This window comes from Corvus brachyrhynchos, unplaced genomic scaffold (assembly GCF_000691975.1).
Source record: "Corvus brachyrhynchos isolate BGI_N302 unplaced genomic scaffold, ASM69197v1 scaffold315, whole genome shotgun sequence".
Taxonomy (NCBI): domain Eukaryota; kingdom Metazoa; phylum Chordata; class Aves; order Passeriformes; family Corvidae; genus Corvus; species Corvus brachyrhynchos.
In genome coordinates this window covers 757,150-782,187 of record NW_008237903.1, presented here as the reverse complement: position 1 = coordinate 782,187, position 25,038 = coordinate 757,150, and the positions used below count along the sequence as shown (strand labels likewise).

The 25,038-nt window shown below is 41.2% G+C and overlaps 1 protein-coding gene across 6 annotated transcripts in view; it reads right to left on the bottom strand.

Annotated features, from left to right (window-relative positions):
• Positions 1–25,038, bottom strand: part of SHANK2 (SH3 and multiple ankyrin repeat domains 2) — a 272,609-nt gene that overhangs the window by 109,248 nt on the left and 138,323 nt on the right. For all 6 annotated transcript variants that reach the window (XM_017733032.1, XM_017733033.1, XM_017733036.1 and 3 more), the window contains 3 exons: positions 23,545–23,620; positions 7,017–7,099; positions 5,240–5,364 (listed from right to left, as the gene is read on the bottom strand). In XM_017733032.1, coding sequence (XP_017588521.1) covers positions 5,240–5,364; positions 7,017–7,099; positions 23,545–23,620 — 284 coding nt within the window. The remainder of the gene's footprint in view (positions 1–5,239; positions 5,365–7,016; positions 7,100–23,544; positions 23,621–25,038) is intronic.

Here is a 25,038-nt window from a genome sequence, read left to right as displayed (position 1 = left end):
AAAAGCAAAACAGGAAGAAAGTTTTCTTTGCACTCTGAGAGCCTGCATTTTAAGCAGTGTCAGGGGCTTGCTGGTGCTTAGCAGACATAATTTACCGGTGTCACCAACAGGATGACAAGTAACTGGTTGACAGAAATAAGCTTTGTCCTCTAATGGTTGGTTAGATCAAACTATGTGTCAATTAAATATACAGATTTAAAAACAGTGGTGCCCAGACTGGTGCTGTGTATAGATATATAAGAAATCCCTGAATGGTTTGTGTTGGAAGGAACCAAAGACCATCCAGTTCCAAGCCTGGAACGCGCTCTCTCGAAGCTCAAACACTGCAGTGCTGCTGCAGCTTTGGCAAACCCCTCATCATTAAAAAGAGGTTTGTAGAGTTGATCCAAACCCAAAGTTGGTGCTGTCTAGGAACAGAGCAGCTCCCAGCCTGGCTGTTCTGCTGCCAAAGGGGAGGCTCTCTGGCAGGGCAGGAGCAGCAGCCAAGCTGGCAACAAAAACCCTCCTGCAAGACACTGAGCTAACGTGGACCTGACCCTGCTGGTGCCCCAAAAAGGCCTAAGTGTGAGAGCTAAATCCAGCCCTCAGAAATGTAGTGAGAATGTTGGTTTGCTTTCTTCCTCCTACACACAGCACTCTTATGAAGCACTGCATGGAGCTGGTGTCCACACTGCTGGGAGGAGATGAGCAAACTTTCATCTGCAACGTGAGAATCCCTGTTCATACAAAGCCATTAACAAAGCCTCCACTTATCTCCAAGAGCAAAAAAAAATGTCATGGTCCCCATGAGCCTGCCCGAGAAAAAAATAAATTTAGATTTGCATCTGGTGGTGGAAGCGAGCAAAGTTCACACTAGGAATAAAATGCAGCCACAGGGTAATTAACAAAGATTATCAAAGGATGAGAAGGTTTCTCTATTGCTAAAAGGATTGGAATCAGTAATAGCTGGCTTTGTAAAACCACTCATTCACCCAGCCTTTGAATACCAATGTAAGGCATCACATTGCTAAAAATATTCATAATTATCAGAGTCTAAGCTACAACAATAAAGTTCAAAGTTTGCTTCCCACAGCAGTTTTCAAGTTTGTATAAAGTGCTTACTGGAATAAAACCAGTAACCTATTGCTAAATATCAATCTAAAGGTATTTGTGTATGAAGGTGGGGTCTTTGGGGTTTCTTTTTAATATTTCAGATATTTTATAGATGTCTCCCTAAATGCTTATTGCTACTTCTTACATGCAGTAGAGGACAAATATCTTTAATACAATGACAAAATAATGCTGTCTGTAATAAAATGTTTATTTTCCACTCAAAACCAGTTAAAGAAAAGTTTGTACTAGTAAATTGTAAAAGCTTTCGAGGATGAAGAAATACAGGCAGTTATATTACAGATATTTTGCACGTTTTAGTACAAGCACCAACTGAAGAGTTCTGCAGCAAAATGATGAAATTTCTTCTATTACCATCTCTGGTTTTGATCCTCAAATTAAACCTTGAATTTTTCCCTTTTGGTTTTATTTTATAAATGAATAATTCACCAGGTCTATCTAGTTTACATTTTAACTGGAATGTAAATAAGCAGCCATGCTATTCTGAAGACAATAACATTTCAATTTATCTGGAAAAATAAGAGATTTTATGGCACAATAATGCAAACTGCAATGCCTCATTTAGAGAACAAATGCATTGTTCTGGTAAAATATTGCAGAATTAACTCGTCTTTCTGAGTATTGATATTGTAACATTATTGTTTGTGTGACAGGAAAAATCCCCATGGGCCCCATCAGGCAACACCTGCAGAACAGCTGCACACTCATGGGGACAACAAGAACAAATAGTTAATAATCCACTGGGGGTTCATTTTAAAAGACAATCTATATCTCACCACACTAAACCCTCCAAAAAAACATATTCTGAGGTAAAATAGGCCTTCCAGTTTAATGGATTTCTTTACTCAAAGATGGTTAGATTTGTTTATGTCATCAAGGCAAATCTCCAACACAACCCCGCCTTCCAGAATTCTTGAAGTCATGTTTCAAGGCAGAACTCTCTGAATTTTTACAAAGCTGAGCACTTATAGTATAGAAATCCCGTCACTGGTGAGTTATCAATGACCTACAAAAGAATTAGTGATGGTTGGAATTTTTTAACCCCTTTCTAATGGAGACTGCAATTTCTAGCACTTGGCCTAATATGTTGCTTTACTTCTATCTATCTTTTTAATCAGGCTGATATCAAGATTCAAGAAAACATCAACTAAAATAGTTAAAAATAACACAAAGGGCATGCTGGAAAATCTCAGTTATAACAACCAAATCCTTGTTTTCTGATTGTTCATCAAAGCTTAGAAAAAAAATCACATTGAACTGGCATCTGTTGAATTGTTTATGGAAATCCACGTCTATTGACAGCCTCACTCCTTCAGCTCTAAAACTACTCCTGCACTTTTCCAGTACACTCGCCCTGTGCTCCATCCCGGAAAGCCACTACACACTTTACAATTTTTATGACAAAAACCACGGCTGGGCTTGAAGCAAGGAGGAGACAAACCACATGCTGTCAGAAATTTCCATGGAGACTCTGTGAGCACTGTTTCCAAGGGCAAGTGTAATGTTCATCTCTGAAGTCTCATGTTAAAATTAGTCGTACAGGCTGGACAAATCGGGAACTGCACACTTGATAAAAACTCAGTCATATGATACAATGCCAGCTGCTCCAGGTAATCCCTACTCCATTTATCTGCTGGAGTAAGACAGCACCTTTTCTTCCTTTTTTGTTCGTATCTTTTATTTGTTCTGCTCCACATATATCAACTCCAATCACGAATTATAATAATGTTTCATAGCTGATTTCGAAGTTTTACCTCCTTCAGAAGATTCCAGACCATAACTGTACATGAAGAAATGATGCCCTCTCTTCTCCTGCCCTCGTGCTCTCCAAAGACAGGACCTATCTCCCTGTCAAACCTGTCTTTCCAGAGTGAGGTTCCCCTCATCTCCATGACCCCAAGCCACCAAACCTCCTCAAGCAAGAGCGAAACATCTGCTCTGCCTCTCATTTTGCCCCCTGCCGAACCGGACTCTCCCTTCCCTGACACCCGGCACCTTCCTCGAGTGTTATAAATGGCACTAATTAGGATCTTGGTTGCCCATTAACTCTTTTATTATTCATGTGACATTTATGATAAATGCCTTATATGACTTACAAATGGTTGAGGTGGTGCTTACACACAGAGGCATAAACTTCAGAGTCACGGGAGAAATCATTTAGCAGCAAGGCAGGCTGGCTACTCCAGGGCTGACAACCACTTGCTGCCATGGAAATTTAAATCTTCTCGTTCAGCATAAAAGCTAAAGTAGTGTGGCATTCCTAGAAGTGCAGGTGGACTCCTATTTCAACAATCTTTTGCTTCACTGTAAATATCTCTAAAGATGGCTTTCTCCAGCCAGCCAGGGCTGTACACTGCATGTTGGCCATAGAACAGAAAAAAGCCCTGCCTTTCTCCAACAGAAAAGTCTCCTGCAACAGCCAAGTTGTCATTTCTCAGGATTATCATATCCTGTTAATTAAGTTGCAAAATTCAGAGCAGAGTAACCCCGATGAACATAAATTACACAGAAATGGATTTGATTTGCATGTAATAATGGCTTCTTTCAGAATTAATTACAAATATGCTGGAGTGTGGATTAACGTCCTCCTGATTCAGCAATGTATGTGCATGTTTAGCTGCTCTTCTAAGCTAGGGCTAGGAGTAAATTGTCTAGACAATTAATTATAATTCTTCTCTCATTTGCCAAAAAACCAGTAAGCTTTGTGTGGAATCAGTTACCCAGACTTCTTCCATCCCTTCAGAGATCTTAAAAAAATCCATGGGCATATTTTTCATTCCATAATCAATTAAATTGCACATTGTTCATCATCAGTTCTATCTGTGCAACCTGCCAGTACAGACTCCTCATACTTGCCATGGATTAAAAGCTGAACAAGAAACCAACCTCTAAAAATATATCCTTGTTTCAAAACCCCACCTAAGAGGAATAAGGAGAGCTTTGGAAGGATCCCTGCCCAGGGAATGAGGCAGTTCCATTTGTAAGCTGGTCTTTAATGCTCTGCTAAACGCTTCTTCTTAAGTAAACAAACAGCGAGGGAAATGTGCTTGAAGACAGAGATAAAAATGCACATCTATTTACTTTAGAAGCCTGCAAAGCCTATTCTTTCACGGCTACACTGTGAGGAAGTGGTGCAACTATTTAAATTCAATCACCATGGGAGTTCAAGGCACACTCCAAAAAAAGATGCGTGTTGTACCCTCTCCCGCATGCAAAAGCCAGCTCTGCAGAAATAAACGTTGTAACACCGGGAAGTATTTTACCAAATCATACATGAGCCTGAAGAAGAACACATCAAATAATTTAAAATCAATAGATCTTAAGGACAAGGCTTGGTCAATCCATCCCAAAAGACCTATTTTCAATACCCAGTTTCACAGAACCACAGCATCCCTTTCTTGGTTGTGAGAAGGTTGTGGAGGAAAGAGGAAGAAAAATCTCAAATCATGATTTTGCTGCAAACTGCCCAGCAACACTCAAAAGGAGAACCAACCATTCAAACAAAACCTAAAATACCAACAAAAAATCCTCCAAAATATCAAACACAAAGATATTTTTGGCATGAACAAACAGAGTATTTAAATATACCCTTTTTATAAAGTAATTTATACTGCAATAACATCCATTGCTTTTTTTTTTTTTTTTGTATTTACAGTGTAGTGTTGGAAAAATTCAATTTCAAGCCAAAGTAATTTGCTTTATTCTCCATGGTTACTAAACACCACTAGACCACGGATATTTCTGAGTGCAGAAACAGTTGCATAAAAAGTCATTAATTTCGGTTACTCCCCGAAAACTTATAGAAGAAACCAGAACTGATAGCCTACAATAAATATTGAAATTCATCTAAATTTCAATAACTCAACTACGACCTCTCAAATATCTCTGACAGTGTATTCCCAAAGGACAAAAAGAACAACCAGAAAATTCCCAGCCAGCCTGACCATTGTTCTCTGTCACTGCTTTCCTGAATGCTGCAGGAAGTTTTAAACTGATCAAGTGAAGCACATTACTGGTGTTAGCCCACTGAACTTGTTGCTCAGAGGCATCCCACACTTTTTTCCAGAGTCAATCCTCCAACTCTCTTTCCCCAACAGAGCACTGAGAATCAAATTTCAGGATCTCCTACCTCGATCAAAAAGTCTCCAGTTCTCAGGCCAGCTTGCCATGCTACTCCCCCTTCATCCACAGATTCCAAGTACTGCAAAGCAGGAAAGGCTGGAGTTGGGGTGAATTCTTCAATTGGTGTGTCAGCTTTAAAAATAAATACCACATTAAAAAAAGAAAGTTATGGAGTGCTTGCAATTACCACTTGACTACAGGCCTATCATTGGCCATTCCAATTTAGGGTTAAAAAATGGTGGGTGCTGGAAGTGAGAGGGATGTGCCTCACGGGAGATCAGGATGCTGGGGACAGAGTGCAATCCCTCTGCAATAGCAATCCACAGGTCTTCCTTCCAGAGGGGAAAATACCTACTCCTTTCCTGACACAAACCAAATCAAGCTGCACCAGGCAAGAGTTGGGTTCTGATATTCCAGGATATTTGGTATTGGCTCGAGTAACCCTTTTGTGTGCCTGGCAGAATGCTGTAACTCTGGCAACATCCACCTAAAAATGATTTATGTGCTGTAGCCAGGAGAGAGCATCTGGCTAACTAGGGGGGTAGGGTCGGTGGCAAAGGATGAAGAAGATCAACCAGAATTTTTTTTTTTTTCCTCCTAAATTTAGATGTGCATAACAAAGAAGAGACCAGAAGAAATCACTTTTAAGGACAGGAGGCACAGCTGGCCCTGTGACAGCCCTGCCTGTCCCTCTGTGTCACGTACACACACGGGCAGGAAAGTCCTTGGGTCTTTCACCTGAGGTGCCCCCGCTGCTACGGAGAAAAGCTCAGGGAAACTGTTGGGCTTCCACAGAGGGAGTGAGCCCTGCTCAAAGCACTGATAACCCACACCAGTGCTCAGAGATCAGGCAGTGCCTTTGGCTTTCCTGCTTCGACTCCAAACATTTCATTTGGCTAAAACTGGCAAAGCTTTTCCAGCCCTGCAGATCCGCGGTGGCACCGGTTTAGGTTTAGGGGTGGGGAGCGGCGAGAGCAAAAGCCATGTCCCAAGAATGAAGACATGGAATAATTTTCATGCTCAAGCAAGGCAAGGGAGAACCCATGTGAAATGAGGGGGAACAAGAGATGGGGCATACCATCATAGATATATATTCTTTTTTTAAATACTTTTTTAAAAACTGCACTGAAAGTTAAAAAGCAAATCATTAAATAGAATGCCTTTTTTAACTCTTAGGAATGCCACCGTGATAGATTTTAGCCTACAGAGAAGGACCATGCAGCTTAACACATGAACAGCTTTAAAAATGAGCACACTACAGGCCATGCAACATACGTGCAGCTTCTGAAGATATAAAAAAAGGTCGTATTTTCATACTAAAACTGCACCAATGTCACCTTGCAGAAAGATCCACCCTATTTTAAACAAAACATCCCTCTCTTGCCTACTCCTATTCGCAGCCCTATTTAATCAGGCTGGCATTTGAAATAAAGCAGCAGTTTTTATGAGGAAAGCAGGTTTCCCACAGTTAAGTAAACTGCACAACAGAACAGATTAACGGCAAAATACTACATCCACCGGCACGAGAAAAATACAGGCAAAACTTTCTCCCCCCAAAACGATTATGCAGTGCTTCTCCTATGTAAAAATGCAAACTGCTTCGGAGAGAAGCCACCGAAATCCATCGGAGTAGTATAGCACACAGAGAATCCTGTTGTCTAGCAACCAAGTGCACCAAGAATAATTCCTGCTTATATTCCGAGATGTATAAATTTCTTCATGCCACTGCACATCACACACACACACACACTCACACACACACACACACACACAGAAGCACATACCTTTTGCCCCTCTGAGCACAAATCCAAATCCTTCATTGTCTTTTTTCTGCAGGACCACTGCCTTTTCTTCTATTATGCAGTCACTGTAGAGAGAATTCCGAGGATAGCGACCATTATTACATCCCTTCATCACCACTGTAGTAGCTGCTCCTCCAGTGTGCAGGTTCATCATCATCACAGCCCGTTAATCAAATAATATTGCAGTAACCAAGCATGGGAAAATATAGAACAAATAGCAGCGAGGGGAAGACAAAGACTAAGCTGGATGGTAAAAGAGAACATGACAAAGCAACTTAAAAGGAGTAAAAAAGGCAGAGAGGAAAAAGAAAGAAGAAGAAATCATGCATGGTGGTTTGTGTTCTATATGAATGACTGGATGAACATGTGATCATGTAATCTGTGGGCTAGCTAGGACTCTAAAAGGAAAAAAAGTAAGTGAACTGAACGACAGTATCATTAATAAACTCCTCAATCGTGGATGTACCAGATGCATCTTCTAGTGAAGCCAAAATGAAACCAACCAGAAGAAAAATGAGGCAGCATTTTAAATTTAAAGATAATAAATTATGATTTTCTATTAGCTAACTAAAAGGCACAAATATATTCTGAAAGCTATGCCTTGCATCAAAAGCCCTTTTTCAATCCTATTGAATGTTGCATGCTGCAAGAATCCCACATGATCATCTGACAGCCTACAATGCTAACAACGTGCAGCTGCCTTGGCGTCATCAAGCACAAATTTCCACAGCATCAAGAATCTGCATAATTGAAATAGTAACAAGGCATGCACAAGCAGGAAAACACATTTTCTAAGGAATATTTCCTGTCTCCTGATAAACAATTAATATTATAAAACAAGGAGATGGTGTAAAGGACTATTTATGTAAGCAGTATTCCCTTAAAGAGAAAGTAGCCTTAGGAATCTCACTGTCATTGGCTGAGATAAAAGTAGAAGGTAGATGAAGAAAACGCACAAAATACACATTAAAATGGGACCTTTCAGACACAGGGAACGATCTGTAAAAGCCTTAAGTTGTTTAATACCTTTCATTAAACATGAAGTTACTAAAAATAAGCTCAAAAAAAAAAAAAGAAAAGAAAAAGAAAAAAAAATTGGGATGCTCCTTTAGGTACCAAAGCATTGCACAGCACGAGTTGCAGGGGTTAAGTTCATGAATTGTCAGCACTGCAAACTAAGCTGCTCTAAAATACCTACAGAACTAGTTCAGATAGAAAGGAGTGTGGGCAAGTTTGCTTTCCTCAATTTTTTACTAGCCAGCTTCGGTTCCCACTGGTCTCGTGCAGAATCCAGTCCCCAAAGCAGTGAGTGCAAGGAGAGACTGGATCTGCCTCAGGGCCGTTAATAATCCCCAGGGGAGGAGGAAACTAAAGAAAGGGACACTGCTGTGACCTTTTTATTTAAAGCCCTGAACAAAGCGAGGGATGATGATCTCGGGACACCGATGGACAGCCTCCAAACTCCAGATTTCTCGTGCATCACAGACCATCCTTTTGGTGCCTTTCCAACTCTGCGGGATGAAACTTCCCATGGCTGCTGAAGCGATGATGTAAGGTTGTCTTCCAAATTGCAGAGTGTTTAACACCACACATGAATTCAAACTGCCACAGCGGTGACTTTGTGGGCCAGAGATGGTCTCCATCAGCACCAACAGCTTTGGTATCTCTCAACTTACGGTTATTCACTGTGTCATTCAGACATTTCCTGTTCTTACAATTGAAAAACTTCTGCTGCTTGAGAAAGCCCAACACCCTCCTGCTCAGGGATATCGGGGTGGGATGGAATATGCAACTCTCAGAGCCCACTGAAGCTCTCCATCAACATTCTGATGCTCTAGAAGCTGCCAGTGCCTTGGCTGATTTCCCTCATTTCACCACCATGTTCTCAAGGTGGGTTCCTGTACTTATCCACTGAAGAATCAACAGTGAGTTTTTTTTCTTAATACTTGGTCAAATTAATAAAACCCATTCCTGTCAAGTTTCCTTGTAAGCACTCAATAGCTTAATAGAGGTTAGAAGGCAACTTTTGAGAGGTTAGAAGGCAACTCCTGAGATCCTAATCACAGCAAGAGTTTGCTTCAAAGAACCCCCTCATGTCCCCTCCCCAAATCCCACTCCAGTGTCAGTTCATTTCCATACAGAATTCAGAAGTTTATCAGCTCAGCAAACTCAGGATCAATTCACCTGGTCTACACTCTCCAAAAAAACCAGGCATCCAGGATCCTTCCAGAGCCAGCTTACGAAATGGATGGGCATTGTTAAGTCATGCTCACTTCATCCTAATGTACAGGTTAAAGGTCTAAAAACCACCTGTGATTTTCTTCTCGTGTCCAGCACACCTATTCCATAAACTACCCAGGTTTATACTTCAGTTCATGTACTGAAAGTGGGGATACCAAGTTGCCAACATTTTACAATTTCACATTTTACAACATTTTACCAAGTTTTGAGTTTTACACGCAGGGGAGAGGTGAGAGGGAAGGCAAGGGGAAGCACAACATGATTTTTGGTGAGAAAACACACAAACTGATCTCTACTATTTGACAATACAGCTTTCTAATATATAGTTGCAGCCATAAAGAAAACAGCATCACAGCCTGGAAAGTAAAAACGTAGGCTCGAAAAAATCAGATGTGTAGCATTTCTTCTCATTTATGTTCCCTAGGAGTAGGGAACCTGCAATAATCCTATGGCTTGAGTAGCTTAAACTTGTTCAAGCAACCACAGAAAGCAAATTGATTCTCCATGCACCCCCCAGTGCTGCAGAGCAAAGAACCAGCAGCAGGAAAAGGTGGAAGACCAACAGGCACACACAAAAATGAACTGAACTTGCAACCTCCACAGCCTTTCTCCCAGAAGAGTTCGCATTCCCAAGACAAGGGGGCAGAAGAGGGGGAGAGTTTAACCTCTGACTGTTTGCAATGCTGCTTTTTGCTTGCTTTGCCATGCCAGGGTTCTCTGTGCCAGTCAGGGTGGACCCTCCACCGAAGGTCTGTTCACAGTCCACCTGCTCCTAGCAGGCAAAGTGGTGCCAAATGTAAAAGTAGGTCAAAATTTCTCCCCATGAGCTTTTTTGGCAGCGTCTCTTTGATCCTGGAGGTGTTGTAAATATTCAGCAGCAGAACACAGGGTGCAGCAACCAGTGACAAATGAAGGTGACATTACGTGAGGAGCCTGCTCAGAGGCCTGAGCTCAAGCAAGAAGAGTAATTTCTTTCCAGGCTCTTTCAGCACAATGCAGAGCTCTGTGTGAGGCCAGACAGTCCCTGTTATCTGTGATATGCTAAATTTCAATAGGTAAAATCCCTGAAGTCCATTTCTGTCCACTTCCCATCCCAAACCAAAATTAAACAGCTTCCAGTTCAGAGAGGAGTCCTCAGAATATGACCAGTTCCATATGATGGTAATAAAAGGAGTAATTCTAAAATCAATAGCTCATTACTTAAACAGGGCACACACTGCTTTGACTTTGGGCTGTGGAAGGCCAAGATTCATTGCAGGCAAAGTGGAATGCAAAAGGCATCCTATCAAGTGCAGGATAGATCTGTGTGGAGCATGATCGTAAAAACTTCAGGCCAAAATAACAGTCAGTCTAAAGCTCTGCTTTACTCAAGCAGTAAATATTAGCAAACGTACTTGTTCATCAGCTCATGTAGCTTCCTTAACAACTTAAGGCTCAGGAATTGTGCAGAGCTGTTACAACTTCCATAATTTTACACTCACCAATGGAGAAAGGGAAATGCAAGGGTTTGCCCATGGTCAGACAGACGTGAGTTTTGAACTCAGCACCATTCCACATAACAATCATCATTTGTGTGGGCTTTTCAAAACAGCAGGAATTTCTGCTTTGCTAACAGCCCATTAGGATAACATTTGAGGAAGGAAGGAGAAACGTCAAGTCTGTCATAAAGACTTGTATGAAGAAAATAAAGGTTGGAGTGCGGGTTCATGCTGGAGGCAAGTCCATGAAACATGGCTTCCTGTTCTCCTTGGGGATAACTACACCCTATCTTAAGGCAGGACTTGGCCCACAAGTTAAAATACTAAATTACAGAGGTGGAGACTATCAGGACTACAGGATGTGTTTGGGCAAGTTTGTATCAAGTGTTTCATTGCTGATTTCGATCTGAAAAACAGCACTTAGAGGACACTCCACTGAAAATTATCACCATTATCTGGAAAGAAAAGTGGCTGTTTGGTATTTTGTCAGTGTCTCCCCAAGGCAGAGGAAAAAAATGAATTTAAAAGGAATTATTTTCCTGATTCTCTGCAGTCATGCATCCCCTAGAAATGTAACCCAACCTTCTCAGCTCCAGTAGCCCCTGAGCCCATGAGCCCTCCAGTCAGGACTTGCTCTCCCCTCGAGTGAGAAGTGGCTGTCTCCAGGTTCACTCCTTTCAGTTGGCCAAGTAAATCTCCATCTCTTCATTAGCCCTTTTTCCTCTCCTCAGCACTCTTGCAATTGCAATCTTTTGGAAAGATCTACTGAGTTCACAGCTAGATACATCCTAGAAGAATCAAGTGCTCTGCCAGGTGCAATAAAACGATATCTAAATCATTCCATAAATTTATATCCAACGTCTGGAAGCAGTCACACTAATTCCTTTCAGGATAAGATGGCCAATTTATAGTGGTTATGTTCAAGCCAGAGAAGGGCATTTGGGAAATCTGTTCAAGAGGAGGAGCCCCTTGTGCATTATCCAACAGTCAGTCCCTGTTAAAGACATATCAAAAATATTCTCTCCCTCTTTTCGGGAAGTAACGTGTCCTGATACCACAAAAAAACGGAAATTATGTCTACAGCAAACCTTATTGTAGGATGTAGCAAACTTTCAGTGGGAAAACATTTCCTGTTACTGCTGGAAGGGGTCAACCTTACAATTTATAGTCAACTACTCTAATGACTTCAGGAAAATTGGCTAATCCTAATAATTAAGGCCTTCAAGATTAATGAAGACTCTGTCTGTGATTGCTCAAGTTTCCCAGGCATCGATCACCCACTTTTAGGTCTCACAGAAGAGCTCTCACAGCTCTCCTGTATCAGGCACAGCAGCAGTCACTTGCTCCAGAGGCAGCAGCTACAGCAGCGAGTGGGTTCTGTGCACAGCAGAGAGGAAAATACACAGATTGCCCCTAAAAAACCCACTGGCAACCCAAACAGAAACAGTGGGATGTAGCCAGCCATAAATTCAAACCCACAGTGACCTCTCCCTTCATGGAATCCTGGAATCCCACAGTGGTTGAGGTTGGCTTACTCTGTACAGCTGAGCAATCCTAATGTCATATATGGCAAGTTGAAATGGTTTTCCTTTAGAACATGTGTTTATCAGGAAGTTTATAGCAAGATGTGTTTGGGAGGAAGAAAATATTCCCGAATAGATGGGTAAGTACCTCAGCACTCTACTCAGGGCAGACAGAACCCATCATGGGAATAGGAATACTGGAGAACAGTAAATTTTAAATTGATAAATTCCTTACTAGGCAGCTGAAGATACAAGTCCAATTAAAATATGACAGAGAAGGGATGAATGGAACCACATTGAACTAAAACATCTCCAAGTCATTCTGCTATCCCATTATAAAAAAAGAAATTGAAGAATCAGGGCTGCATATGGGAGTGCAGCATGGAATCAAATGCTTCGTACTACCCATGGATCTCAGCCTCACAGGTGCTCTCAAAGGAATCCAAGAAGAGAATCTTCACTGGCACAGACAATTGCTGGTTGTGTGCCAGTGCCTGACTGGCACAGCTGGCACTCAAACAAAACAACCCAGAGAAGACAGACAAGATCACCATTAGCCCTGCTTGCACTGTTTTCCTCTCTGGCTTTATAAATTGTGGCAAACAGTTTCAAATTGCAACAGAAAGGACATGGTCTCATTTCTCCTTGGTAAACTTGGCATAGCTGTGTCTTCCTCAGCTGGCTATGTTCAGGCCAGGTAAAGGAATAGGAAAAGAAGAAAGGACGCTCCAGCAATCCTCCTCTAAGCTCCCCATATTCATATATTTGTCTTTCCAATCTCTGGTACCAGTGCTGCCTCTCCAGAGTTAGTAAACATCTCGTGGAGCTCTTTGATCATGGGAACAGCAAGGCTGCAGATTTTGCTTTGAAATCTGCTGATGAAAGAGGGATATGTCAAACCGTGGCGGTTTTAAAAGACAGTCAGATAACTCTCCAGTTCTGGACCTGTACTCCACAGTGAGGGAATCACAGACTCCAGTAAAACCTGACAGGGCACATCACATCTTCCACCTAAAAAAGGTGTTTCATTCACACTTCTAAACAAGGAATCAATCCATCTGTATTGGGTTTTGAATACTTGATACCCTGGGTGAAAAAAGAAGAGTTCTTCACTAAGTCCCCAAACCCACACTAATACCAGCCATGAAGTGATTCAGGAAGAATCAGGAAGTCAGAAAGATGGTGCTGCTTCTTCCAGCCTGTGATCAGCAGAGGCACCCAAAAAATTAACCATCATTACAAAGAAGCAACCTATCTTAAAGAGAGTAACAGTGCTGTACACTTCGTTGGGTTTATGCTATAAACCTTTACCAAAAAATACAGGTTTAAAAGAGAAATATTAAATTTCACAACAGAAGTACAAAGTAGTTGCACAATTTCTTTATGTAGAACCGAGGAGAAACTTCCTCTCTCTCTCCCCCTCAGTCCACATTCCTTTATTCAGCTTTTAATTACATTTAATGTTATATTTTGGGGTGTGTAGGAGAAGGGAGTAGCCAATCTAAAGTAATACATTTCAAATCTATTGATCTGGCTAATGGTACTTGCAGGTTTTTTCTCTGTTTCCACCTTATGTTGCTGAAACTGCAACTAAAGCAAAATATTGATACAGCCAACCAGGAAGCCAGACAATTTTCTGGAAAGGGAAATCATCCAGTAAACTCTGATTCTACATTATGGAGGAACCTCAGGACAGGATATGAAGGGAATAAAAAAGTTGGCATTAAGTTCATAATCTTAAGCAACTACATGTATAGGGTATATGTGCACCATATGTATGGATATATTAATATCCATATATGGGTATATTTATACACACACACATAACAAAACAAGTATTTTAGCCTTTTTAAAGAGAAATGTTATTATTCTTTCACATCTGCGTTGGTAGGGAGAAAACAAAAAAATCATTGGGGATGAGGAGAGTGGCAAAATGAGCTTAAAAAATAAAAGCTTCATTTCCCTGTATTAATGAATTTCATTTCTATTTTAAAAATGAACAGTCATTTCAAACACCACACACGACAAAGTGAAAACCAGACATGGAGCATGCAGGCAGGAGTCCTTGTGGTATGGAACAGCAGAGTCTTATAGCCCAGAGTCCTTCAAACCCCTTCACACATATTGTTCCACCTAGCACAGGAATATTTGGGGCTCCAGCAGGCTCCACTTGCAGCTGACACTTATCAGCAATTTTCAGTTTTAAATATCAAGCGTTTGAGCAGTGTGAGCCTGGACTGTGAAAATATTAATATTCATTGCTGATACGATGAGCCTTGAGCACACAGGCTGTCCAAACACTCACATATGTTTAGGTAACCAGAATATTTATCTAATAAACACTTTACTGGTTAGGTTTGTATTTTCCTACCCCAAACCAGCTGCAGTTCCAGCCCCTGATATTGCCACTAAACCACAGAGAAATAGGAATTTTCTCTCTAATCATCTTAACATAAAAAGTGTTTAGATAAAAGGAATAGCAATAATAGATATTAAAACCACTGCTTTTTTATAGAGGGTTTTTTTTTTGATTAATCGTTTTCCAGCTGTTTTTGCTAAAAATTGGTCATTACTATCACAGACAACCTCAGTACCAAGGAACATGTTCAGGGTTATCAAACAGGACAAGTAACAAAGATAGAACAAGGGAAGTAACTTCAGTCACACCTTGAGTTTAAAAGAAAACAAACAGAAAGTGTTTTATTAACACTTTTAAAATGTGTCACAAGCCCTTGAAGGCAGCAGCTTGACCTTGCAAGTCTTTACAACAATGATTAAACTCACTGTATGTTTTGGTATCATGACTCCACTTGTTCCAAGAGAGTCTCAACAAAAATAAACTATGAAATAGGGGAAAGAAATAGGTCATTTCAGGACTGGTGAGAAACATGAGTTTCCAATTAGTTTTAAGAGATCCCTCAGGTTTTCCATCACACCCTGTTTGCTGTGATGAGCAGGAGGAATTAGCATACTCCTGTCCTGCAGTCCTTGGAAAATAAATACAGCCCTACCCACAAGGAGTCTGAGTAGCCCTGACTGTTCATTTCAGCTTTACAGATGTAAGTATTTCACTTACAAGTCTGCATTGTACAGAAGAGTACAGTGCTTAAATCAGTGTTAAACACACTGCAAAATTTTATGACAAAAAATGTTATGCCTTTAGTACATAGCTTACAAGTTAGTTTGAAGTTCTGTCTCAAAACAAATGAGGCCTCACCAAAGGCATAAAGTTTTTCTGAAAACATCTTGAATCTTCTCCAAGAGCTTTAAAAATACAGTGGACAGTGAAAAACTTTGAATTTCTAGGATTTTACACAAAAGGCCGGTAAAGGTGATGTGAATTATGGTTTAATTTTCACATATCCCTTTAAAAATCCTGACTAATCACCACATTATTTCACAGTCTCATTAACAGCAGAAAGGAGGTGGCAACTCTACCTTTTTTTCTGAAATATATTCTCCCTCTGCATTTCTCTAATTGCACTAAGCCCTTGGGTTATTTTAAGTGTCTCTCCAAATTTTGCTTTCCTGCAGGACAGCTTGAGAAATGTCCACCTTAACAGCTCTCCTGCCTTTCAGCATCATCAGTTCCAGCAATTTTGTCAAAGCACGGCCAGTTTAGCCCAAAATGTTGGTAGCAGGGAAAAAATCACTGACTTTGCAATTTATTTAAATTGGCCATGACTTCTCTTAATTATGTGAATGTTGAACTGGAACCTCTCCCTGGTGCCCCCTTGCCTTTCACATTCAGCTCGTTGGTTGCACTGGTGTGGAATTTCTGGGAATATGAAGCTTTCGTTTTCTGTGTACTGGGGACAGGGTAAAAATGTTGGTTTATCATTTCAAGCCAGTTCAGATGCATAGAGTTTAATGTATTTCAGAATTTATGGTGTTGGAAGTGTTTGCAAGAGGTAGAAACCACCTCTGCCACAGGTGCAGCTGCTCCAGGTTTGGACATGCTGGTCTAAAGGATCCCACAACCTACTCGGTATCAGGCCTGGTTTTCACCAAACTCTTAATTCTGTTATCTGGGCCAAATAAAAAATCAGAGAAATTAGAAGACACATGGGTAACAGTCTTTTTTTTTCCCCTAAAATTGCAGGTGCCGCTTTTTCTTAGTGCACACATTTAACACTCGCTATTCCTCTGCTCAGAACCTTGCCGTGAACTCAGTTCTAGTGTAACACTTATCCCTTAAAGCAAATCTTTTGTTGATACCTTTTAGTCCTTGTCAGACATCATTTCTCCCACGACAGGCTGACATTTTGTGTCAGAGAGAGCAGGAAGCCCCAGCAGCATCACCAGCTACTCAGTCGGTGCATCTGCCAATCACTGCCATGGAGCCCTGCACACATCCACAAGGACGGAGAGAGCATCTGCCCCTTGGCTCGGGAAGGAATAACACTTTCAGAGGACTTGGATAAAGCACTGCTCTGTCCAGCAGGTTCCTGGCATTCAGCAGCAGCTCAGGCTGTGGATTTAAGTCTGACACACATGGGACTGAAGCCCAGACCTTCTTTAGCCCAGGTGAACGCTCCAACACCAGCTATTGTTTGCTCTTTAGCTGCTCCCTTTGTTGGCTTCTAAAGAAACACAACTCCAGCACATGTGGTTTGTCCCAGGACAAACAAGGCAGCCTCCTCCCACCCTCTGCCTTTTGCACCACGGAAGAGACCGAGCATGAAAATCCACCCCTTTCCAATTTTGGATCATTTCAGCTTCTAAGAGGAGCAAAACACATACATTGCCTGCCGGCCACACTGAGAATTTTGCCTCATAGATCAAATTCACCAAATGCATCAAATACTTGTGAAAATCTGGCTGGAAAGAGGGGGGTGGGGAAAAAAAGAGTGGTTTAAATCATTGCTCCCACTGGAGGCAAGCCCACAGTGCGAGCTCACCAGTTATCTGTTCCATTTGGGGCTGCCAAAATTTCCAATGGCATCACTCCCAAGCAGAGGCACCACACGGAGGCTTTGCTCAGCTGGTGATGAGGTGAGAGCACAGCAGCCAAAGGTGCCCTGGGGCAGGGAATTAAATCATGGTACAGGCTGGGACACAGGAATGGAAAACACTAATTGTCCTGTTTTCCTCTGCTCTAATTATGTGACTCTTGCTTGTAATCAGCCTGGTGTCACACCCTCACGAACTTCGATTTCTGCATCTCCACTCCTTTTTCTTTCCTTTTCTTTTTTGATTTCCTCTAGTCTAAAGAAAAAAACCACTTTATTCCCCCTGTGCACAGGACACAGGCTGCTGCTTTCACTGGTGACATTTAAATCCACACTGTTCTCCAGCATCCGGCCAGAGGAGTTGCAGAGGAAATCCTGCTGAGCCTGGGAGTACCAATTGCTGTGCAGGAAACGGCACAGCCCCCAGATCCCAGCCCTTGCAGGCAGCAGCTTCTCTACCACAGTCACAAAGTTAAGTCTGGACCAGCACTAGAGGTAGAGCCTAAAAGTTTTTCAGAAGGAGCATTGTGATTTTGAATTTGGGAAAGGCTGTATATTTTTTGTCAGCTGCTGATCTCTCTTTGCTAACACTTGCCACTAAAAATTTAGGCAAACATTTAGCCCAGAAAATGCCTGACACATTTGAATCATTAGTTACCAAACCATTAGCTGCTAAAAGATGAAATCTCACTGAAGTAGGTTAAGCAAACTTCACTGTCAAGACAGCACACTACTTAAAAACGCACCTACAAGCTAATGGAAACTTTTATCACTCACTGTAGAGTTTTGCATCTTACTGTAATTGGATTAGACCTTAACAGTGCAATTCTAGTAGAGGTTTAGATGGAGAGGAACCACAATTCAGATGCACACACACATACACACGCCCTTTTTACCTCCTATCTCAGCAATTCCTTTCAATATTTGCTGTAGTCACCAGCACAAAAAGCTCCATCGTGGCATCACACAGCAGCAGGGGAGGCAAAGTGCAAAGCTGTTTATCAGCAACCAAAGGAATTTCCATTAGAAATTGAATAAGTGGAAATGAAAAACTTCACATTTTACATCTCCACCTGCTCCACAGAGGCTACAATTATTGCCTTAATTATTGCCTAAATACATATGCAATTCTTCAAATTGCATCAAATCATGCTCTTCAAGTTAATGAGGCACAAGGTATTAAAATTGAGCTACCCTTGCCTTTCTGCCTCACATTAAGAGCAGTCCACTGTTACACTCACTGTTAATTAATTAATTCAGAACAGACAACAGGCAAGTCCAACAAAATGACTTTAGACATCAGGTGAGGTTACATGCACACAAAACACTTTCCATGCTTTTTTTTTCCTACAGTTTGGCTGGTGCTGGCTGTTCTCTGCGCCCAAAAGAACCATGATACCACATCTGCAGAGATCTTAAATCATTACAGTCTCAGAGAGCTTTTAGATGTAACCACATCACTGCCTCACACAGTTATATTTAATTAAAATGATGAGCATACTCAGATATATTTGCTACCATCTTCTAGGCAAACCTGAGCTACGTGTATAGGTAAAAAAGGCAAAATGCTGCTGGTTTTACTTGTTTCCACCAGAGGAAACCAAGGATTATGTTTAAAATATATGCCTGCAGGTAAGAACAGCTGTAAAATCACTTTCCACTTATTAGCAATGTGTCAATCCCAGAATAAACAAGAGAAATTGTGGATTTATTGTTAAGAGTGAACAGCACCATTTTAATCTCCTTACTCCCATTTCCTTCAAGAGATCACCTGAACAGTTCAGGCTTCCCAGGAAACATTAATACAGTGGAACTGGTGCCATCCAGCAGAAAACAAAGAAAAGAGCAGTTCACAGAATCCTTGAATGGTTTGGGTTGAAAGGGACCTTAAAGATCATCCAGTTCCCATCCCACATCATCTAGTTCTAACCCCAATTCAGAAAATCCAATTTATTCTCCGTGTAACAACACTTCTCTCACTGTTCTGCCTGGGGAGAACCAACGTGAAAATGTGGGAAGCAGGATACAAAATATAACAGCAGCTCTTATACCTTCCCTCAATTTTTGCAAGGATCCATTTGCCAGGATTTAGTGGATTGCTGCCAGGCAAGCAGCACTCAGCAAGCACATATGCCAAATTCCCCAACCCAGGGACACGGGGCCACCATAACCAGGAGAAAATCCCTTTGCTCCCTGTCAGCTTTACATTCCTCACCACTTGCAATGGCCAGAATGCCACCCAAAAATTTCCATCTGTTTTAAATCTGTATTTTATTATTTTCAAATCTCTACTGAAGGAGATGAGCGACTGCATTTCTCCAGAGGGAGGATTATTTATGCAAAATATCCACATGAAACCGGATCTCGAACCAGAGGGAAGTATTTCTGCATCAGACTGGGAAATTCCACCAAAAAATGGTGTGTAGCACACCCAATGCTTAAACTACCAAGACAGCACCACTTACATCACAATTTCGGAACAAAGGTATCCAACAGGCACATCCTGTGGGCTAAAAAATATTTTAAAAATAACAAAGCTCTGCACAGCATGCTGAGGTACAGGGGGTTAGACAGCTTCAGCTGTGCCAAGGAGTCTCTCTGAGCTGCTCAGGATTAAAGCTTCGGCTGCTCTACCCGACAGCGCGGATGACAACAGCAACGGAGAACGGCCAGGAAGGAACATCTGAGAAGAATCTCTCAGGTTTTTATAAGGTGTTTGTGTGTAAATTGGCTCTTGAAGAGTTGCTCCTGTCAGCTCCTATACTCGTGGGACACGGATGCTGCCACCTGACTCCAAGTAGGGACAGTAGGGTTAATGAATTAAGCTTTTAATTAAGTTTTCTTACAGACTACACCATCTAATTTTCCTCTTTTTCTTCCTCCAGAAAAACAGAACAAAAACCGTAAGGCAAATCAATTTGGTCCTGTCATTAACTTGGTGGCAAAAAGCCTTTGAAAAAGGTTATTTGTCATCACATTCTCTCCTGTGAGCTCTGCAATACTGCTGGAGCCATGGGATGTCAAGGAAAGGCACCAGAAAAACTTCTCCCATGCAGGGATTGGAACCAGTTAAAGTGGCTGGAGGAAAACCCCCGTGTGGAAGTCGATAATTCTGTGAAGAAAGACACACAATAGGCAGGAAACCTCACATTTATCTGCATATTTGATTGCACTGAGGTTGGCATTCAATTGTGCTATTGACTTTTGCTGTTGCCCTGTTCTGCTGGGGGTGGGAGATGATGCAATGAATGCAGTAGAAAAAGTTGCCACCGTTGTGTCCTAAAGTTCCCAAATCCATGGAGGCGATGGATGGTGTTTTCCATCACACCAAGCTTATCATTTTTACATAGCACCAAACTATCTCACATGATTTATGTCTCCAGAGTATGAAACTAAATTGTCACTGCATTATCAGCCACATTACATTTAAAAGGGTGATAACATTTTACATTTGAAATTAAGCAACTAATTAATTCCACATATTTTCCTGGCTGAACAATCCACTGTCCCATCTTGAGAGAATTAATCAATTCCCTCACTTCAGTTTAAAAGCAGATAAAAAATGATCGTTTCTAAAGGTTTACCTTTAAGTTTTTAAAAATAAAGAATTTTTTAAAATTCGAACATCCATTCTACGCCTTAGCAATGCTTTCTGTTATTAAACTGGAATTCAACCTTGATGAAATAACTCATTTACACCCTACAAATAAGTTCATTTGAATTAACTGCTGACCACAAATCCAGGGAAGACAGAAAAATCCAGAGATGTGGCAGTCTTGCATTGTGTCCTTGCAGTTTTAGTGGTGTATCTTCTCTTTAGGACAAGGAGTGAGGATTTAAACTGAAAGAGGATAGACATGAAGAAGAGATTCTTCCCTGTGAGGGCATGTCATGAACATTTAAAGCAGATAATACATCAGACCTGGTAGTTTCAAATATTATATTATATTTGTATGATATTTAGTGACTGCTTGCAAGTCTCAGTGTCCTTCTCCACATTAGTAAGCATCCTCTCCATTTTCCCAAAGTCAATGTATGGATAACTGATCTCTTATGCAAAGCTGAAATAGGATTTAATGAAGCTCCATTACTCAAGCTGCACATTTTCCTCAAGATGAAAAATGCCATGTACAATGCATTTTCCTGCATGTGAATAAGCCCATTAATATAGATTTCTGAACAGAGTGTTTCTACTCAGCAATTTTTGCCCTTTGGGAGAGAGAAGGGAAGAGAGAAGGGAGCAGACACTTCCCCTCACTCCCCCACATCATCTCCAGAAAGGAACTGGATCAGCTTTGTTAATACTTTGGATTCAGAGCTGTTCTTAGCACAGAGGCACAATTGCCTTATGACAAATGTTTATGAAGCCTTTGCTGCCAGCGTTAAATCTGTTGTAATGCATTCTTCCCCGACTTTGATAGGAAATGATAACACAGAAAGTAATCAAAGCAATACAAATCTGGCAATATCAAAAATGGCTCTCACTTTCACACCTTATTTGCGTCTTTGAATAATTCCCCACCCTGAAGAAGCCCTTGTGAGGAATTAAATCTGGATGTACCACCAGGAGACATTAATCTCCAGACAGGTTCTGAAATGCAAATTCTTTTTGCTTAGCAGCAATACGTAAGCACCACCAAAATCACCATTCAGAGGTACAAAAAGCTGATTTGCAGCCTCAGTCAGGTACCTGAAACACAACTTGATGTGTTATTGGTTTTTAGTTTTCCTGCTGTTACCTTATAAAAATTCCAAATTTTACCAGACTTTGCTGAAAAAAATGTGCTAAGCAAGTCTACCTTTCCACTGTAGTTCTTGGAATTTCCCATTAATTCTGCCTTCTCCTACCTTTCTCTCTCACTTTCCACTATTACCCTTCAAAATGGATCCACTGGGCCTTGGATTCTCTGTGGAAACTCAAGGAGAGTTTTCTTCCAATCCTTGCCTCTGCTGCTTTCCCTCTCTCTGCTCAGACAATTAATAGATACCAACTGCAGACATGCTCCATAACGAATTTATATGAGGCTGTACAAAAGATCATTTTTTCCTGACTACCTCTCCTGCTCAGTCCTGAATCAGGTAAGGTACATTTTTTGAGAGCTTTACTGTTGCACTGCACAAACCCAATACCTTTAGGAAAAAACCTCAAAACAATACATAAATGAACCAACAACCTAAAAAACCAAAGGGGCGCGGGGAGGGGGAAGAGAAATAAAGGAAGGTTTTGATGGAACTGACATTTGCTAATGAAAAATCCGTTGTTAGAAAGTAGCAGGGGGTTTCCACATGGAATGATTTGGTATCTCTGAGGCAACACACAGCAGCTGCAGCTTCTCTCTTCTGCAGGAGCAGCCCTCTCCATTCACACCGAAATACAGAGACAAGGCTATGGATTTGTAGGCTAATGGTCACTCAAAGAACCTTGCAAAAAGCCGACTCTTCTCGCTTCAAATGGCCCCAGTAACCAGGGAGTCTGCTCTGTAGAGCTGCTCCTTGTCTCAGAGTATGGGCTCACAGCTTCTCTTGACAACTTTACCATCATCAGACTGCCCCAGTCAATCACATCCTGTCCAACTGTGAACTCCCTTCCCAACTTGTTCAACTGACACAGAAACTTTGCCTGAACCTCGGAACAAAGTCTAAGACCACAGAATAAAACCAACAGTTACCACATTTCTCTTTCTTTTTTTATTTTGTTTTAATATTGTGCTACGTGAAATTCTGCCATCGCTTTACACATTTCAGAATTTTTCTCCTGCAATAAATGTGGTTTCCTTGAAAACAAAAAAACCCAAACCCAAGCTGTAATCAGACAGTCAGGAGAAAAGCAAAATAATTCCAGTATGCCAGCAAAATTTCCTCAAGAAGACACCAAAAGCCAACTGTGGCTCTGTGTTTTAAAGGTCATCCTTTCTACCAGCAGTCAGCTCTATGTTCAAGGTATATCCATGGGGGAGAAGAACCTGCTTAAAAATCGTGAATTCTCCCCAAATAAATGATCTAATTTCTCATTTCCAGCAGCTTCAGTTCTACTCAGGTTCCAAAGTTACTGCTCAGAACAACAAATCTCTTTCCCCACTCACAAAAAAACCCACTGATACTCATGACTTCACCGCTCCCGAATTTTCTAGACCCATCCCATCTGAACAAAGTAAACTGCAATAAAAACCAATTCAGAAGTTAAATGGTGCCCTGAGAAGCTCTGTTTAGTGATCTGCTTCCCTCTTCCCCTCCAAAGCCTAAACCAAAAGTAACAATTAAATAAAACCTGGGAAGGTTTTGTAAAGAGATTGCAATCAAAAGGGAGAATTCTTACCTTGAAGCATCAAAGCTGTCATAGGATCCAACTGTGTAGTGTCTAAACAGCTTCTTTGTTCTATCTGTTCGTGTTTCTGCACAGAGAAAAGAGAACTTTCAATACTCCTGTATTTCTTAATCGAGTGCTGAAGTATTTGTTTATATTCCCTCACAGTGAATTAACATCGTTTCAAGGCATTTTGGAAAATAACGTTGGCTTCTTTTATCACATCAGACACATCAAGTGAATAAGAGGAACTTCTCAGAGATCATGAATCACATCATTCACAAGTTTTAAAGCTCCACTCACATTCTCAGTGGCAAAAAATTTGCGTCCAATATTTGGTTCTTTTAGAGCTGAGAGGCAAAATATGAGAAGAAAAAAAGAAGAAAAACCTGCAACACATTTCACAAAGGTTGGGAAAATAGCTGGAATATGCAAATCAATTTCTTTTTTGCCTAGCTACAGGTTGGTCCACCAATGCAACCTCCTGAAGTTTGGCTAAAAGGCATCAAAAATCAGATGCAAAAGTTTCTGGTTTAGATTATGACCGCAGAAGTCTCATCTGCACAGCTGAGGGACTCTCCATTGAGGGGCAGCCTGACACCATCCCAACAGATTTTATTAATTCTCCAAGCCAGACACAGCCTTGAAGGCACAGTACCTCTGTGGCACAGCTTTTAAGGATGGTACAAATGGCTGAGAAATTGGTGCTGTCAAATGACCAAGGGCAAGCCTGCAGAGAGAAAAAGAACATCAGAGCAGGATGGAAGGGCTTTGAACAGGGCCAAGGAGCAGGAGAAAGTCCTGGGAGGCAGACTTTGGGAAGAAGGGTGGGCAAGATGCATCTTTCCTTGCTTTAACCAGTGTACCCAACACATAACTGGATCGTGCCCCCAGCTGGAGGCATAAATACAAATATATCCATAATGCAGAGAGATTCCAGCTGAAAATGTGTGTGCAGGTTCCAGCCAGCTAAGGGAGTAAGAAAGTTGTTTCTTTAGATCTGTGCACCGATTCACAAGGTCCAAGAAAAGTAGTAGCAAGGAAAACCAGAAATATTTACATTTATATACATGTTCTGGAGACCAGCCAGCCTCCATCCTACAGGACGGCCAGAGAGGGAGAAAATCCCTATTATAATATGATCTCTACTTGATAGTTTAGTTTATTTTGTCCCTTTGTCACTCACCTACAAACTGTACTTTCTGCCTAAGAGGCCTTTCCTTTACCCAAAATTCCTGCTCCTGCTGCACAAATTGCAGTCTGTTCCCCAACGAGCAACATTCTTCTTTCATGCCATTCTAAATATCAGGTTAATACCAAGAGACATAAACAGAAAAAACACAGAAAATCATAAACCTGGAGTCTACTTAGAGTTTCCCCCTGGCCTGTTTTCAGAAGTCCCTCAGAAATGATTAAAAGAAATAAATTATGATGAAGAAGAATATTTTGAAATCTTAGAACAACTGCTTGAGCCACCAGGAGCCAGATGTTTCCCCTGCAGAATCT